Source organism: Mesoplodon densirostris, chromosome 3 (genome assembly GCF_025265405.1).
Source record: "Mesoplodon densirostris isolate mMesDen1 chromosome 3, mMesDen1 primary haplotype, whole genome shotgun sequence".
Taxonomy (NCBI): domain Eukaryota; kingdom Metazoa; phylum Chordata; class Mammalia; order Artiodactyla; family Ziphiidae; genus Mesoplodon; species Mesoplodon densirostris.
The window spans coordinates 136,138,365-136,157,288 of record NC_082663.1 but is presented as its reverse complement, the minus strand read 5'-3'; the positions used below and the strand labels follow the sequence as shown (position 1 = coordinate 136,157,288).

At 39.8% G+C, this 18,924-nt stretch overlaps 1 protein-coding gene across 1 annotated transcript in view; it reads right to left on the bottom strand.

Annotated features, from left to right (window-relative positions):
• Positions 1-4,172: 4,172 nt before the first annotated feature.
• SGCD (sarcoglycan delta) overlaps positions 4,173-18,924 on the bottom strand; it is a 389,456-nt gene continuing 374,704 nt past the window's right edge. The window contains exons 7-8 of the mRNA XM_060093719.1: positions 9,297-9,420; positions 4,173-7,675 (exon numbers count right to left, since the gene is read on the bottom strand). Coding sequence (XP_059949702.1) covers positions 7,502-7,675; positions 9,297-9,420 — 298 coding nt within the window. The 3' untranslated portion in view covers positions 4,173-7,501. The remainder of the gene's footprint in view (positions 7,676-9,296; positions 9,421-18,924) is intronic.

Below are 18,924 nucleotides of genomic sequence, written 5' to 3'. Positions count from 1 at the left end.
ACACCAAGCGTCAAATGTACAGGTTCAAGGTTAAAGGGCGCCACTGTTGCAGCAAGAATTGGCAGGTGGGTCCCATTTCCAACTCAGATCAATTGATAGTGATGGCCTGAGTGCTTTGGTGAGAAAAATTCCGCACATGGGGAGGGTGATACACCATTAATGATGACTAACAAGGTATGAGGTATGGGACTCAAATGATTATCCCACAGTGGCCAGCTTGGGTCCCGAATGCCTAATGCTAATTGAATTCTTTCTAGTCTTATTTTCTTGTAGGGAAATAGGGATGATCGAGTTCCTTTCTATTTATTTGATTCTTTCCTGGAGTCTTGCCCCAACTAAAAGTAGGGAATAATAATAACCAAATGGTATCAAAGACCTCACCTAAAATAAGACATTTGTCTTTTGAAGTGAGGTATAGTGGAAGGAGAGGTATGTGAGCAGAAATGCTGATTTGTTTAGCCGCAACTATAGATAACTGAGTATTAAAGTTTTCTCTTAAATGTAAGGCTGACAACCCAGGCATCTTCAAATTTCTAAGGACAAGAAGCCTGATTTACTTACCAAGAATCATAGACCAAACTTTTTTTTTTTTTTTTTGGTTCCAGATTCTATTACTCAGACAGATCTTCTATATTTTCACCGTAGGTATCTCTCTTTCAGTACTATATGCTGTCACAGATGAGAAACGATAGAAAGAAGGGAGATAAAAGTTTTATAGCCTGATCCACCCAAGAAGGACTATTCTAAAAACTGGTAGGAGACACTTCTTAACAGCTCGAGAAATAGTTTGACATGTTGGTGACTTCACAGCATAGTGGCCTGGAGTTAGACCTGCATTCCAGCTCTGCCTTTTTCTAGCTAGTGGCTTTGAGCAAGTTTCCCAGCCTTTCTAAGCCTCAGTTTCCACATCTGTAGATTGGAACTATCATGGAACCTAACTCAAAGGATTGTTTTGAGGATGAAATAAGTGAATGTGTATAAAACACTTAGCACAGTGGCTAGTACATAGTAAGTGCTCAATGAATATTAGTTAATAAAATATTATAATTGGAGAAATAGAATCCAGCTCTTGCCATGTCTTAGTGTAGGCTTTGCATCCAAGGAGACCTCTTCGACCTTATGCAAAATTCATGGGTGTGAGTCTTTTTGAGGAGAAGTTTCAGAACTTTGCTCAGATTCTCAAAAGAACCTATGACCCCCAAAATGTTAGGACCTCATGAATTATATGAATATGGGGACTAAAGAAGCACCGATGTCTTCTCTGTCAACGAATATCATCTTCCTGCCCTCAGACAGTCCTTTGCTATACTGCTGCTGTGTAACCTCATGGATCAGCTTGGGATTTAGAAAATCTGAGCTCTCTTTGATTTCACCAAAATAACCCAAAGGTAGAAGTAGGCTGCAAAGACAGCGGAAGAAGTGGGACTACTAGGCGAGTCTAGGAGTGCAGAGTAGATTTTATGTAAGACAGATGTTTCCTTCTCTCTTCTCCCAAAGAGGGCAGCCTCATGCTTGTTTTATTTATCTGACCTTAGCGAATGTTCAGCGATGAAGCAAATCCCTTCAGTCCCTAGTGAGGGTGTCCAAACGCCTAATGAGGCATTTTGGAACACTATTCTGGTTTCCCATTGCGACAGCTGGATTTGGACTCTAAAAATACTTCTTGCCTATAGCAACTTTTCCTCTGTTCGGGTGCAAACCTCACGGAAGTGGAACTGATATTACTACTTGTTGGGCAGAAGTTAAGGAGACAGCATTGCTGTTGGTATGTCTGAGACTGTTTACTGATGGATTTAATAACATCGTTAATGCTGTTCCGACATCACACCTCCTGTTGCATCCTATTGGACAGCTCTTTTTTTTTCAAGGGAAGATGCTAACTTCCTACTCTGTTAGTATCTATAAAAGAAACGGGGCGGGGGATAAAACCAAAGAAACTAGCCCATGGAGCATGGGTCACCCCACATGGGATGTTTTCTTTTATCCTTGTGCTCTAACAATGCTCAAAGGAGGACCTCCCACAACTAATTCTTTTCCCTTTGCTATTCAGACCTGTCTTGAGAAATTTCAAGGACTCTATTATGAAGAAAGCTTTTAAGAACCACAGAAATCACATTGCTTTTGAAAGTGCTAATGCGTGCGGTGTGCCTTGCCGGCTGAAGCAGCGGCTTCAGAGTGCTTTATCTCTTATCAGTGGTTTAGCTTAGTGAATGAGAAATTCAGAGGCAACTGTGTAATTTTAAATTCTGATTACCACAAAGAAAGAGATGCATCTGACATCCCAGTGCAGTAGCTTTGACTATTTTTATTTATTTATTTACTTTTGGCTGTGTTGGGTCTTCGTTTCTGTGTGAGGGCTTTCTCTAGTTGTGGCAAGTGGGGGCCACTCTTCATCGCGGTGCGCGGGCCTCTCACTATCGTGGCCTCTCTTGTTGTGGGGCACAGGCTCCAGACGCACAGGCTCAGTAGTCGTGGCTCACGGGCCCAGTTGCTCCGCGGCATGTGGGACCTTCCCAGACCAGGGCTCGAACGCGAACCCGTGTCCCCTGCATTAGCAGGCAGATTCTCAACCACTGTGCCTTTGACTATTTTAATGGAAATATGTTGGGACTAGGGGAGCCTTCCAAGGAGGAGAAAGTAATGAAAGACCAAAAGAAAGACATTTTATCTTTGAGATAAAAGGCCTGTTTTCTAAGGTTGTTTATTATGACTTTTTCCCCCCACCTGCTACTGGGGCACCATGCAAATGTATCATTCCAGGAACTGCTTTGTTATCCTTTTTGTGCCTAAGATTTCCTGGAGCAGAGGAAAGAGAGGAAAGGGTTTTGTTTACAACTCACTTAAATTAGATTTTCACCTTTCAGAGAGCCTTAAAAAATAAGGATCACGTGCTTAGATGGATATTTACCTCCTTGGTCTAAACATCAGGCTACGTTTCACCTAAAATAAACAAATGCAAGATATTCTCATGTAGCTGTTCCTGTGAAAGGCCAATTTAATCCTCTTTTAGTTGAATCCAGATAAAATGCTGAAGGACTCCTTTAACTAATGTTGATTAGGGTCTGGTAAATGGTGGGTATTTTTATTTAAAAAAAAAACACAAACACCTTTCCTCCCTAACAGGAATACTCATACTTACAAAGAATCATTCGTAACTGATGCTATTTTAACAATATTAAATATGAGTATAAAGCTTTGGATTAGCAATAGGGATGCTGACTGAAGGGACAAATCTCTGATAGGAACCTGCCTTACCACACAGAGGCAGTGATGCTGGAATTCAAAATAGATTTTTTTTTTTTTTTTGGTAAATCTCCTACACCAAAGAACAAAGACCCAGATCCTTGGAAACAACATCAAACTGGCATTAATCTGGTCCCCACCCTCCCCAAATCCCAGCAACAGATTCATGAAATAATTCTACATTTTTTTGTCCTACATATTTTCAGATGTTCCTTTGAATATTTCTCATTATTTGTTGGTCCCACCAACCCTTCAGGCCTGATGTGGTTGTAGGAAAGCGAGTCCTCTGTGGGTGTGAATAACTGAGGTGATGGATGCCAAAAAGATATGTTAAGTCAAAAATATTCTTCAGAGGACCATGGAATGGGCATCTTTCTGGAATATGGGAAAGTGAGATGAAAACCTTAAGGCGGAGATCGCAGAAATAGTCTCTTCAGGAAAGAGACTCTAAATCAAAGGACCCCTGCTTCACTTCTTGTCACACAATGATGCTGACTGAAGGAACCCCTATATTTATATATGAAGGGTTCTAGGAAGAACCTTTTGGAGGATCATAGCTCTCCTCTTCCACTAAACCCTTCCCTAATTCCGTCTTCCCTGTTTCCAAGAATCCTGTGAGCCTGTGTTTCTCAGACAAGTGGATCTCTTTTACATGCAGTGTAAAGCAGACCATCTTTTCTATAACCACATATTTATATTCCCAAGCACACATGGAAATGTAGTGCCGTCGTCTGCTTTCTCTCCTGCTGTGTCCAACACAAATGAGGCTACAAATGACCTCTATGTCAGGAGTCAGCAAACTTTTACTAAAGAACCAATTAGTAACTATTTTATGTTTTGTGGGCCAAGAGGTCTCTGGCACAGATACTCAACCCTGCTGGTCCAGTATGCAATCAGCCATACATAACAAGTAAGTGGACGGATGTGGCTGTGTTATAATAAAACTTTATTCACAAAATCAGGTGATGAGTCCCATTTGGTTTCGGGACCAGAGTTTGTTGACCCCTGTGCTAGAGTCAAGCCTCAAGCAATCTTTGGTCTATGGTGCTGGATATACAATGGAAATCATCCAAGGGAAAACTGACCTAAAGGAAGTTAAAAGCCAATTCAAGTTTATAGGCTCTGTCTCTTGGGTAACAGAAAGATACAGCTTTGTATCAAGTTTCCACCTGGACTGATGTCACCAAAAGGGCTTTTGAAAACCTCTTAAGACTAAACTTTAACAACTTATTGAGCAGATATCCAATAGAAGTAGGTGCTAAACACATTTGGAGATCAACTTTTAATTTATAAAACTTTTCTGAAGAATATTAACGTACTGGAACTTCTAGAATATTGAAAATTCATTTAAACTCTTTGTTATGCCACCCACTGCTTAATATACTGAGAGATGTGATTTTCTAGAAGATATTGTATATAAGATTAGAAAGGATCTCATTTTTATAAATTAAAGGTATCAGACTTTAATGTAAAAGAGCTTTTCTTTTCCCCAGAATTCAGGTAAAACTTTTTCTCATGACCATGGACAGGTATTCTAGTTGGAGGAAGCTGGGAGAAAAAAAATGTACATTGAAGGACTTAATATGCAATTACTGAATTCTAAAGTCTGAACTGAAATACATAATTTAATCCACGCCAAACCTCCTGCTCATTACCTGGTATACCGTAGTCACTTAGCACAAATGAAAATCAGAATTTTATATCATGTCTGTCCCCATAGGTGCTTGATTTCTATTCTTGGTTGCTATTATTCTTTTTATTCTATTTGTGATCTGAGTACATTTAGGATTAATTTTTGCAGGTGGCATCACACCAGTCTTTTTTATCGGCATAAAATTTCCAAGGTGCTGATCTCAGACTTTCATTTAACTATTGGAACAAAATTAGATGAAAGAGGTTCAGGGAACCTTCCATTTCTTTCTCATCCTTAGAATATGTACTTGAGATGACAAAATGCAAAGATGGTCTGTCTGCTTAAAAAACAAACAAACAAACAAAAACCTTTGTCTTCAGGTATTTAGCCACAAAGGACCTTACAGGTACTACTGTTGATCTGAAAGATATGGGGTAGATGCGCCCAGTCGCCAAGGAGGGCCTTTCCTGGCTTGGAAAAACTCTGGGTGTGGTACATGCAGATTCTGGCGGTGTGATCCTACAGGATATAAATAATACTGAGCCAGAGCAATTGCATATCTCTTTATGGTTTTCCTTTTTAGACCCTAGTGCTGCACACTAAGCAATCTTACGGTCTCACCCTTGAGCAACCCAATTCTTCTGTACGGATATTAAGCAGGAGTGACTGGAAGGGCCCTGGGGTCCGGGAGCCAGCAGGGCCACTGGTCAGGCTGGAACCACCCCTCCTCCCCGCCACTTCTAAGTGACTAAGCAACACATAGCTTGCTTTTACCTTCCACATGTGCAAAACTCAGCCCGATGCTAGAGTGTCATCTCAAAAATACCAAACCTCTTATTCATTTCCTATGGCACATCTCCCCTCTGCTTGTGAAGTAAGAAAAAGCAGAACCCTGTTGAGGAAAAAAAAACAACAACAAACAAGTGCCATTCAGGCCTACAAATATGACTTCATTTAGGACTGTGGGGCTACTGCTTGCCAAGTGGCATCCAGGATGGTCGAAAGCAGTTATGTCTCCCTTCCAGGCTCCTCGGCGTCCACATCTGTCAGCCACTTGGTTTGCCTACCAGCTTTTAAGATGCCCAGTCATTGTGAAACCCTTCCCCTCCAATCACTCAAAATAAACTACAGGTAACACAAGATAAATATTGGATGTGCTTCTCCTTGCTGAGTGCATTGTCGTAAGGCATAGGCACGTATCCCCCTCTTTGAACAGAGATGGTGTAATCCCCTGTCCCAGCACAAGAGCTGGCCAGGGTGACCCTGGAGCACGATGATGAAAGTGGGGTGATGGGAGGTAGCTGATGGCGGGAATTAGGGAGCTGCTTCCGCATACGGGGGAGTGGGTACTGCTGGGCCCCCCTGGTGACACAATGGTTCTAATAAAGACACTTGACTCAGTCTATATTAATTTTCAGTGAGCATTTCTGGGGGCATGTGGTACTTTAGATCTGTGATTCTTGGGTCACTGTTCTTAGAGAAAACAATGGTCAACTTAGGAAAATGAATATCCCAATACTGAAAAAATATATAAGAAGATTGAAGGCAGAGAATTTGTGCATACCTTTAATAATGAAACGCATGCCTCTAAATTACCTACCAGTCCCCAGAAACATATTTGAAAATAATTTGGTTTCCTTCGCCACTCTTTGATTTCCATCTCCAAATAGCTTCTCTTGGGGGTAGGGGTTCCACTCTTAAAGATTTGGATTGACGTGATCATTTTGGGTAGGAGTCTGTTGGATGAAGTCAACAGGAGTGAGGATGTAACAGATTTTGAGCCATTTTTTCACTTCCAACAGAGACCTATTGCCCATTTATTCTTAGTCTGTCAGGCCATCGAGGAGCTTCTAGCTGACTGAGGAGCAACTGTTTTCCTATTTTGTGCTGATTTACAGCTCCTGTTTTGACTGTGGGATAATACGTGGGTTTGAAGGAAGTAATAAGCTCACAGGAGTTGGGTGAGCCTTTCAAACTTTGCTAAAATCCATCCTTCTAATTCATCCAGCCACAGAAGCCCAATACATTTGGATGCAAAAGTAGCACAGCCATGTTGAGTTCCTCTGTCTGACTTCTATGGCACTGCCCCATCCCTAAGTTGAAAGGGGAGAAGTTGGCCAGCTGCACAAAAGCTAATAAAGTGTCTGCTTTTACTACAAGGGTCTCAACCCTTGGGTGTGACTTGCAAATTCCCGCCATCACTGCCTTGTAATGACACTAAAGGAAAAGACAGGCTGTTACTCACACGTGTAGGCGAATATTCAGTAAGTGTCGATACACTGTGTGATTCTGCAGGGTCTGGGGAATATTGGGCCCGAATTAGTGTCTTGATTTTATCATGTATGTGGTGGGGTTGGGATGGCAATGACAGTGGATATCACAGGGTCACCCATGGTTCCTTTTGTACTGAAACCTCATTTTATACAGAGTATATATATATTTATTTATATATTTATATATATTTATATCACCCACACACACAAACTCACACACACACACACACACACACACACACACAAAAGGTCTTTGATAGGCTTTCTGTGTTCTAGTAAAAATAGCTGGCAGCCAGGGTCTAAAGCCGAAAAAGGCCTGGATGCTGCCGACATGTCCACTATGCATGGTCTCTCACAGGCAGACACTCGTGTTTATCTGACAAGTGGAACCGGTTCCTGCCTGGGACAGGAATAATCTCCCATTGGCGCAGACACAGATCTCGAAGACCTTCTGCCTTGTTCCTGTGGGCGTGTAGGATCCATGAGGCAGTCTAGGTAGTTTGATTTTCGCAGCATCTAACTTAATCTAAAGAGAGGAAACAGGAAGGAAGAGTTAGAGCCTGTCATTTATCCTCTTGACATTCTGAAACAGGGGATGAATGTTCAGTTGAAATCAAATGAGCACCTACTATGTGTTTAGAATAGTTGACACTGGGAATTCAGGGATGAACAAGAGAGATAAAGTCTCTACCCTCCCAGAAGCTTGTATTCTAGCCAGACAGCATTGCACTGGCAATGTCATGTATATATTAGCATTTCGTAAAAGTGTATCATGTAGAACGTGAATGGATTCCTAGAGTGAAGTAAATTTGGAAATGACAGGGTAACAATTTTCTTTAGTATGGGACTTCTCAGACCCTAAATACATCTATGTGCATGGTGGGCCTTCAAGAATATGCAGCACTTCCAGTCTTAAATGATGGTCAGGATTATAACTGATTCCTCCAGGGTCCACATTCTGATAGCTATAAACTGTATCTGTGATGTAGTCACTACTTCTAAACGTGTGTGGTTTGGAGTCTGCAGCTGTCTACAGAGACAGTTTTGATAACTGAAAGCTCTATCTGACTAGCTCTTTTAAAACAAATATAGCACATGCCAAACCAATCGAAAGGCAGGCTTGGTATACAGAGGCAGGTGGAGACTGATAACCTGTAAGTAGATATGGAAGGTGGAATAGAGTTTTGCTTTAAAAACACATTTTTTCTCTTTTAAATAAAATCTTAAGTAGAAAAAGTCACTTATGAACACGATAAAGCCACTTTCAAAAGTTTGCATTCGAATCATATTTTCTTTGGGGATTTGGCTTACCTTGCTTGCGAAAACACAAAGAGCTATTCTGTTCACCAAGGCGGGACTGTGTTGGGCTAAGAGAATGAATGTTTGCAGTCTCTCGTCTCTTAGTCTCTTGCTGCCTAGTTAAGTTTTGGCTTGTTCTGATTTGGGATAGCTGTTAGATCTGACTTTTCCATTTTCAATGAAAGTAGAAACATACAATGTACACTTAAAAATGTCTACCAGGGCTTCCCTGGGGGCCCAGTGGTTGAGAGTCCGCCTGCCGATGCAGGGGACAAGGGTTTGTGCCCCGGTCCGGGAGGATCCCACATGCTGTGGAGCGGCTGGGCCCTTGAGCCATGGCCGATGAGCCTGTGCGTCTGGAGCCTGTGCTCCGCAGCCTGTGCTCCGCAACGGGAGAGGCCACAGCAGTGAGAGGCCCGCGTTCCGCAGAAAAAAAAAAAAAAATGTCTACCAGTAAACTAAGCTCCTCTTTAAATAGACGTGTGTGATATACAGCTTAATTATACCAGCCAACTAAATCTTACTTTAAGGTGATGAGAGAACTTGGAAATAGCACTCATTTTTACAGATGTCCTTATATAATTCTGTTCTTGTGATACATACTATTACCTCAGCACTTTTACAGATAATGAATTATAACTTTTATGTGTTGTGGGTTTGGCTTATAATCGTGCCGTTCAACATATTTGTTCCAGAAATAAAACCTTCTGATTGGCTCTTTTTGCTGTCACACTGTAGGATCATTACACTGTAGGATAAACTTCAGAGGCAAAGGGAGTGATGCATCTTAGGAAACATTGGCTCGTTTGAGCTGTGTCTTTCTGGGCTTCTGTTCCTCTCATGCTTACCTCTCCATCTTTGGACTCCAGTCTCAGCTCTGTTCTGCAGGTGGCTTCCATGTTGCCAGCTTCTGCATTTATTTCTACTCCTTTTGGGGCCTCCATCACCAGAGACCGGGTGGGGGACTCCAACCTGAAATAGGCACAAGACTAAGATTAAAGATCCCATTTCAGTGTTTTAGTAAAGTTAGGAGGAAGTTGGTGCTCTAAGCATTGAGATGTTTCAACATCTGATCAGGAAATTCTAGCTTTGCATGCCTGATCAACTTTATGAGGCTGGACATAATGTATCTGGGCTTTATCTTCACTGCATATCACAAAGATTGTACGGAAGGTGTTCTAGGATCCTGGCTTCATTCTATCTTGCACCTAGTCAATTATTGCTTCATTAGCATGATTAACCAAATTCTTACATAAGTTCTGTTTATTTCTAAAGTAAGGCAATCTCAGGTCTAAACTGAGCTTCCTGAAATTAGCGGATATTGTTTCCACATCGCCCTACTTTCTTTGTCTTTCTGGAAGCAGAATTGGATAGAGGTTAAGAAAATAGACCTGGGAGTTGGACACTGCTAACTCAAACCATGGGGCTGCCACTGTATGACCTTGGGCAAGTCCTTCTTCCCTCCTGTCTTTTCCAAAATGTCTCAAAGCCTCAGTTTCTTCATCTCTAAAGTGCTTCACATGGTGCCTGGCACATTGGAAATGTATAATTAATATGTGTTAATTATTACTATTACTGCTGTTACTGTTGTTATCATAGCAGCAAATTGTAAAGAAATCTCAGGCCTTACTCAAATAGGCAATTGTCAAAAGAAAACTCAGAACAGATAAGTTGTTGCTAGGAGTTAGAGGGAAGTGATTTGACTACAGAGGGACAGCATGAAGAATAGATGTTTTTTGGTGATAGGACTGTTCTGTATCTTGATTGCAGTGGTGGTTATGTGCCTCCATGTGTTTATGCAAACTTACGTAATTATACCTCCCAAGAGTGAATTTTATTGTATGTAAATTAAGTAAGTTGAGAGAAGGAGAATCAGCCACATTCTATGCTAATTATTAGGGCAAAAGAGGATAATGCTTCATAGAAAGATTTTTGCCTAACTCATTGTATGCAAAAAATATGAACTAAAACTCAGCCATCCTCTGAATATTTCAGATTTTAATATTATCACCAAATTGAACTGAATGAAGATCCCCTTCTCTGTTATAAAGAAAGTATCCCAACTTAGGAAGCATGGACCCCAGGAGTGGCCACCAAGCCACTCTAAATCAGACCAATTTTCTGCATTTTATTTCTCCACTCCGAACTTTCAGACACTTTGAACAGGTTTAAAAGGAACATCATCCTCTCTGCCAACTGCCGACTCCATGTTCTGCTTCCACCAGCCCCCACGGGTAGGCCACACCCTCATGGGCAACAGTAAGTGGCAGGCAGAGCAAGGCGATCTGTGGGGCGCCACCCTGAGCGATCCCAAGGTACATTCCACAGGTGCCAAGACAGGGCTCTTCCCCACTTCCCAGGTCTGGGTCTCTGAGGTGTGCTTCGGAGAGCAGGCTTCTCCACTGATTTTTGTGCTCCCCCTACAGTGGCTCATCCAGAGTCTTAAAGAGAAACAACGGGTGTCTAGTCCTAAGCAAAGGATTGGCCTGAGCTTCTCTTTCACTCCTTCTTTCCACTCTGACCTCACCCCTTTGTGTGTGGCAAAAATCCCTATCCTACCATCTCGTCCTCACAAGCCCTTCACCAAGCTGGTGCTGAGCCGGGTGTGGTTCTACTTCGAACTGTGGTTGGCTTCCTTTGCCTGTGGTTTTTCTCACTATAACGTCAGCTCAAGGAAGGGGGTCTTGTTGCTAGAGTGGCAGGGAATGATGTATGTGCAGCACAGCCTTGTCTAGGACCTTAATCCAACGCATCAAGCTCTTCCTATAGCTCACGTCTAAAATCTGAAGATGGTTTTCCGCCATTTTCTTTGCTTCTCTCCTATAAGGTCTGGCTGACTCACACCCCTTGTCCTAGTGTTGTCTAACACCTTCTGTTTTCACTGCTATTGAGACCTTTCCCCTCATGGCATAAGCTTCCCTTCTGACAATACTACCAGCTCTCTTCCACATTTGTTCACCCTCTTCTCCAGGGCACTGCCATCCTCCACCTTCCCCGGGGGAGAGCCCTCATGCCATCTTCTCTGTTCCTTCTTCCCTCCCTCTCTCCCTCCCTCCCTCCCTCCCTCACTGCATCAGTTGACGCAGTTTTTAACTCGCAACTTCTCCCTACTCAATATATTAGTTCATCTCTAACCTGGACTGTTGAAACCTCCCAAGTTTTGTCTCTAATTCTTCCTTTTTTTTTTCTAGTGTACTTGACACATAAAGTGAAGTCAGTTGTGTGTACTTCACACACACCTGAAGTCAGTTTTGATTATGTCACTTCTCTTATCAAAACTTTCATACATTTCTTAGAAAAGATAGGAACCCTTGGACTTATTTGCCCATGTAGAGCTTGATCTGACCTATTTTGCTAGTCTTATTTCTTGCCATAAACATCAGCTGTGCTTTATTGAATACTCACTAGGTGATGGACACGGTGGAACATGCTTTTATATGTGTTATCTCACTTAATCCCCACAAAGATCCTATTTTTTGTGGAGTGCCTTTGGCACTCCTTCAGTCCTGATTGTACAAGCAAGGACGCTAAGGTAAATGACTTGCTCAGGGTTGCACACCTAGTAAAAGGGCAAAACTAGGATTCAAACCCAAGCATGTGGTCCAGTATTCCATATCACTTCCAGAAAAACTGGGCTTCTTTCCTGTCTCTCATATCTTCACGCCATGCTTCGTAATTAAATGTCAAATCTATCTTCATGGAATATGCACTTGTATTTCCAAAACTAGCCTCCATCAATAAGGGTAAGGTGGTAGTACTACATATGGCTCAGTGAGACATACTTCCTTCCCTACAGTAGTCCTCACAACTTACTGAAAAGGTTGACACCATCAGTGACATCAAATTCAGGATATGGTGAATGTGTTCATACTTGGTATGTTGCCTTCAAAGTGGACGATTCATACAAAAAGTTGAGAGGGAAAAACTCAAAATAGAAAAAAAAAATGTTTGGAGCTTGGAGAACTTTATCAGATGGAGTGTTGGCATTTCAGTCATATGACTTCACTTTATTCATGACGCCTCCCATGGGCTTTGAAATCAGCAGGAGGGCTCCCAGGCCAGAGAAGTGGACTCAGAAATAACTGCTGCCTTTTCCCCTCTCACAGCCTTGGAAGTACCAGGATGACAAGGAGGGGGCTACTCTGAAACTGTCTCCCAGTGTGAAAGGCTAAGATAAGGTAGAAATGAGAATTTCCTGGCAGCAGGGACAAATCGGTAACTGGCTTTGTGTTTCACACCTCATCTTAACGCCCTTTGTCCTTCAGACAGACTTACTGGTTTGTTCACATACTAAACCTTTCCACTGTAAAAAAAAAAAAAAAACAAAAAAACAAAACAAAACAAAAAAACAGCTCCTACAAGAGCCCTGTGGGGCCTGCAAAGAGCAGACAAAGCACTCTTGCAGTGATGTCAGTCAATTTCTGACCATAGATTAACAACCAAAACACCACTGCTTAGATGGTATTGAGCAAGGAAAATGGAGGGAGGCTCCCTCCTGATTTGGAGGGCACTGGTGACAACTGAGGGTCCTGTTGGCTCTTGGAAATGAATACTGCTCCCATTAGGAGCACATGCGACTCCCGTCTGGGAGGACTGAAGAATCTGAGAATGGAAGAAAGTCTAGGAAAGGAGGTCCAAGGCTGGGCCATGCCCTCCAGAACAGTGGTTCTCAAACAGGAGCAGCAGAATCCCCTGGAGGGCTTGTTAAAACTTAGGTTGCAGGGCTCCACCCCTGAGTTCGATACAGTAGGTTAAGGGTGTTGCCTGAATGCCTGCACTTGTGACAAGTCACAGGTGATGCTGAAGCTGCTAGTTAGGGGAACACACTTTGAGAACCACTGCTCTAAAACAACGTCGTCATATCAGATGCCCACAAAGACTGGAAAGGTGATGTCAGTGAGTGACCCATAAGAAAGCGATAAGGAAAACAAGAGTCTCTGCACGATCATATATGGCAAGTGATGGAGATGCTCTGGACAGGAGGCAGCTGCTATTCTAACCTGGCCGATTACTGCCAGGGCTTCTGATGAAAAAAAGTTTTATTCCAAATCATTACATTTTTGGAATTGATGCAAAAGATTTCTCTAAATATAAATATGTTATAAAGGATGACATGGACATGAATCTTGTATAGTCACCATACTTTTTTTTTTTTTTTTTTTTGCGGTACGCAGGCCTCTCACTGTTGTGGCCTCTCCCGTTGCGGAGCACAGGCTCCGGACGTGCAGGCTCAGCGGCCATGGCTCACGGGCCCAGCCACTCCGCGGCACGTGGGATCCTCCCGGACCGGGGCACGAACCCGCGTCCCCTGCATCGGCAGGTGGACTCTCAACCACTGCGCCACCAGGGAAGCCCCATCCATTTTTTTTTAAAAAGAAAATTCTTACCTTTGTAATTCCCTGAGCTCTTCCTAATCCTAACCATTTCCTTCTCTCAAGAATAATTACTACTACGAATTTTGTTTACTGTTTTCTTGCTTTTCTTTATAATATTTATATTACTACATTTGCCTCCTTAAATGATAAATTGTTTACTACCATGTGTTTTTGAGCTTTATGCACAGAATAATTCCACTTATGTATTCTTTAGTGATTTACTTATTTTTGGCCTCAATGTTTTGTTCCTGAGATGCCTCCATTCTGTAGCACAGCTGTAATTTATTCTATTCCCCTGAGGTTATCACACATCATGATTTCTTTGTCCATCCTTTTGTTGGACATTTGGATTGATACCAAGTTTTTGTTTCTACGAAGTCATCTCTGCACATTCTTGTATGTGGATCCTAGTGTTCACTTGTAAATTTTCTTTAGGACACATAGGTGAAGAGTGGAATTACTAGCTCCTAAGGTATGCTTATCTACAGCTTTATTACTTTCCCACTAGTAATGTATAGAGTTCTGTTTTTTCTACTTTCTTGCTAGCATTTGATATTGTTTATTATGAAGTGAGTGTGAAATGGGATGCTACTGTCTTTTAAATTTGCATTTCCCAGATTAGTAATGGAGTTAAGGCTCTTTTCATTTGTTGGTAAGCCATTTGGGATTCTTCTTCAGTGAAATGTCTTTTGTCTCTTTTAATTTTTTTGGTTTTTTGGATTTTGTATGTATGAATTATAGTCATGCTTTATATATTCTGAAAAATAATTGTTTAGCAGTTCTATGTATTGATAATTTCTTTTTTTGAGGCTGTAGTTTATCTTTTCACTCTATGCTTAGCATTTTTTGGTGAAAACGTTTTATATTTTAATGTCAACAAATTTTCCTCTAGGGTTTGTGCTTTCTGTCTTGTCTGAGAAATCCTTCCTTACACTGAAACCATAAAGTTCTTCAATATTGTTTTTAAAACTTTTATGTTTTGCTTTTTCTAAGTCTCTAATTCATGGGTATTCATTTTTGTGTGCAGTCTGAGGTTGGGGTCAAAACAGATGCAGATGAAGGATCTCAACATCATATATTGAAAAGCCCATATTTAGCTCTGTCATAAATGATGTTTCCATACACTTATGGGTCTCTTTCAGGATTTTCTAGTCTGTTTCGTTATTCTATTCATCTATCCCTGTGACAATAATTAATTAACTATTTTAGCTTACTATGATTTTTAAATTCTTTACATTTCATAAGGCAAGTTCTCTTGCCTTGTTCTTCCAGACTGTCCTAGCTATTCTTGGTCTTCCAAATAAATTTCAGAATCAACTGAAGTTTCAACTGAAGGAAGACCTGTTGGAATTTTGATTGGATTTATGTTCACTTCATCATCATTGCATCTGTCTCTATTTTGTTATGTTTTCTTGGATGTATTTTGAAAAAGTTAGTCTTCTCTGTGTGGATTCAGCCTATCTTGTGGCTATTGAAAATGGTATTTCGGTAAAAATGTATTTCTCTTACACCTATTTCTTTTTCCTGTTGTATTGAGATTCAGGTTTTTGTTTGTTTGTTGTTTTTGGTATGTTGATCTTATAGTTAACACCTAGGTAAATTATCTTATTTTTCACAATTTGTATGCAGGTTGATTTAGGTTTTCTTGGTAGGCAGTAATGATTTTGACAGTTTTATGTCTTTTGATTTCTTATACTTTTTATGTCTTTTACTTTTCATACTGTTCTGTCTAGGACTGTCCAATACAGTGTTGACTAAAAGTAAGGAAACAGCAATCTTGCCTTTTCCTGAACTGATAGCAGTAGCAGTCACCTGAGCCCAGGGGCTTTGGTTTAAAAGACATACACGTACTTTTACACACAGGGGTTTGGAAATACGAGTTGGCTGGTCAACTTGAGCATGTTACTGACAAGGGGGTTTTGGGGTTATTTTCTGGTGGGACTAGCATGTCACTAAAGCAGGCCTTCTGATATATTAAAAGAAATTTTTTTTAAGCAAAACAGAAGTTTAGAGTTTAATCATATTTGTAGGGTTTCTAAGTCTTTGTTTTACAGAGCTGCCTGTTTGCTTCAGCTGTCTCCTTCCCATCTCTGCTGTTGGAGGAGATGAGGACAGGTCTGGAGTAAAAACACTTGTAATTTTGTGTCCTGGTGTCTATTCTCTGAGTGTGAAATATTCCCTTCCTTTGTTAAGATTCCTTAGGAGTTTTTTTTTTCTTTTATGATAAAAACAAACCCCACCTTTGTCCCTAAAAAAAAAAAAAAAAAAAATTTATCATTCAGATTCTTTCGTCCTATGGTTTTTATTTTTTCCCAAAATACTTTTTATCGTGATGACAGAGTTCCCTTCTATTCTTATTTTGCTAAGAGTTTCTATCATTCATTGCTATGAATTTTATCAAGTACCATTTTATTCTTCATATATTGAGATAATATACTTCTCCTTAATATATTAATGTGGTGAATTATATTAATTTTCCAATAATAATCCACTCCTAAATTTTTTGGTATTAGTTCAGCATTGTCATTATGTATCATCTTTTCTATCAATTTCTGAAACTTAATTTTTTTAGGATTTTGCACCTGTGTTCGTAAGTGAGTTTATCCTGTAATTTTTCTGTCTTACAATATATTTGTCAGGTTCTATCAGTTTTCTATATTTTGGAATTTTTAATGAAAGATTAGAATTATTTACTCCTTGAATATTTAAATCATTCATCAACCTTCAGGGCATGGAATGACACCTTATTTCCATTTAAAAAATAACTATAGGATTATACAGGTTTTATGTTTCTTCTCAGGTTGATTTTGGTGAGTTATGTCTTCTTAGTATTTTTCCATTTCATAGAATGGTTTAAACTTCTTGGCAAAAGCTTTTCATAATATTTTCATTTAAAAAAATGTCCCCAACATTTTTGTAGTTATGTCTTTTGTTGTTCCGAATATTTTTATTCGTCTTCTTTTCCTCTTTAGCAGTACTGTCAATTATTCATCTTTTCAAAGAGCTAACTTTTGCTTTTGTCAATCCTATGTTATGTTTATTTCTTCTCCTTAAATTTTCCTTGTCTTTTGTTCTAAATAGAACTGCAGAATTATCCTAAGTTCTAAAATGTGTTGCCACCTTAGTAAATTAAAATGTTCTGCCTTCTTAGTTAATAAGTTCATTTAAGGACGTGTATTTTTTTGGCAGCATCCCAAAGGAGTATTAATATAGGTGTAAATGTTTTGTAATTTTAGTATAATTTCTCCTGTGGTAAGTTTTATAGAAGGATTTTCCTTAATTTCTAAATATGTAAGATTTTCTAGGATTTATTTCTAGTGTATATTTTATTCATCAGTTTTAAACTGATAATATTATGATAGTTAAAAAACATTCTCTTTAAAAAGATCAATTATTTAAAAATTGAGGCTAGGTTTTTGGCCCAGTCAGTATATGTCAATTTTTATAAATATTCATGCCTGTCTGAAAAGAGTGTGTGTTCTGCAGTTGTTGGTGCCATGTTCTATGTGTGTCTGTTAACTCAAGATATTTAATTGTTCCGTTCAAATTTATATATATATATCTGTTTGATCTATCAGTTACTAAAAGAGGTATTTTATTAAATACATACCAGCTTAGAATTGTTCTGTCTTCCTTATTGTCTTCTTATCAATGTGTATAATGATTCTATTTCTTATAATGTTTTTGCCTTGAAATCCATTTTGCCTATTAGTATAGTTGTTCTCACTCTGTATTTTCCTCGAACGCATTTTTCTACTCTTTTAAATAGCATCCATTCTGTATGGTTATATTTTAGATGTGTCTCTCATGTAATTGGATTACTTGTTTATTTCAGATGACTTTTTAATGAGGAGAAATTTACATACAGTGAAATGCACAGATCCTTTAATTTTATTAAGAAATAAACATTGTATATATTTAAGGTGTACAACATAATGTTTCGATACATGTATACATTGTGAAATGATTCCCCCAATTAAGGTAATTAACCTTACATATTCACCTCACATATTTACCTTTACCCTCCATGTGTTAAGAACATTTAAGATGTACTCTTTTAGCAAATTTCAAATATATAATACATTATTATTTATTAACTATAGTCACCACCTGCTGTACATTAGCTCTCCAGAACTCATTCAGCTTATAACTGCAAGTTTGTACCCTTTATCCAGTTTCCTGTTAGTAGATATTTGGTTGTTTTGAGTTTGGGGCTATTTTGCACATGTCTTTATGAGGATGAAGTTTTCATTTCTCTAAAATAAGTAGCTATGAATAGAACTACTAAGTTGTAGCATAGGTGTGTCTCTAATAAATGTGGTAAGGCAGTATCTAAAATAATCCCCAATGATCCTTGCCTTCTGGTATTCATGCTCTTAGGTGATTCTCTCTCCTAGATGTGGGCTGGATATAGTGGCTTGCTTCTACACAAGTAAAACATTGCAAGAGTGATAGGATGTCACTCACAAGACTAGGTTTTAAAAAGACTGTGGCTTCCATCTTGGGTTCCTGCTCTCATTCCCTCACTCAAAGGGATGCCAGCTGCCATGCTGAGAACTGCCCTATGAGGATGTCTGAGAAACTGAGGGATCCCATTAGCCCATGAGGAACTAAGGCCCTCATTCCAATAATCTACAGGAAGCTGAGTCTTGCCAACAACTACTGGAGTGCATTTATAAATAGATCTTCCCCAAGACAAGCATTTGAAAAGATCACAGCCCTGGCCAACAGCTTAAGTGCAACCTGATAACTGATCTTGAGTGAGAGCCATCACTAAATTGCACCCACATTTCTGACCCACAGAAATTGTGAGATAACAAATGTCTGCTTTTTAAAACTGCTGTAGACCAATACAATAAGAAAACTAACACACTGTTTTTCCAAGGTAGTTGCGCAATTTTACATTCCTAGCACCAATATTGATATAATTAAAACTACTCCAGTAGCTATAAAATGGTTCTTCATTACAGTTTTCACTTCCCTGATGACTAATGAGGTCAAGCAGCTTTTCACATGCTTATTGGCTATTCAAAGATGTTCTTTTGGGAGAGATCTATTTAAATCTTTTGTCCAACTTTTTTTTTTTTTTTAACAATTGGGT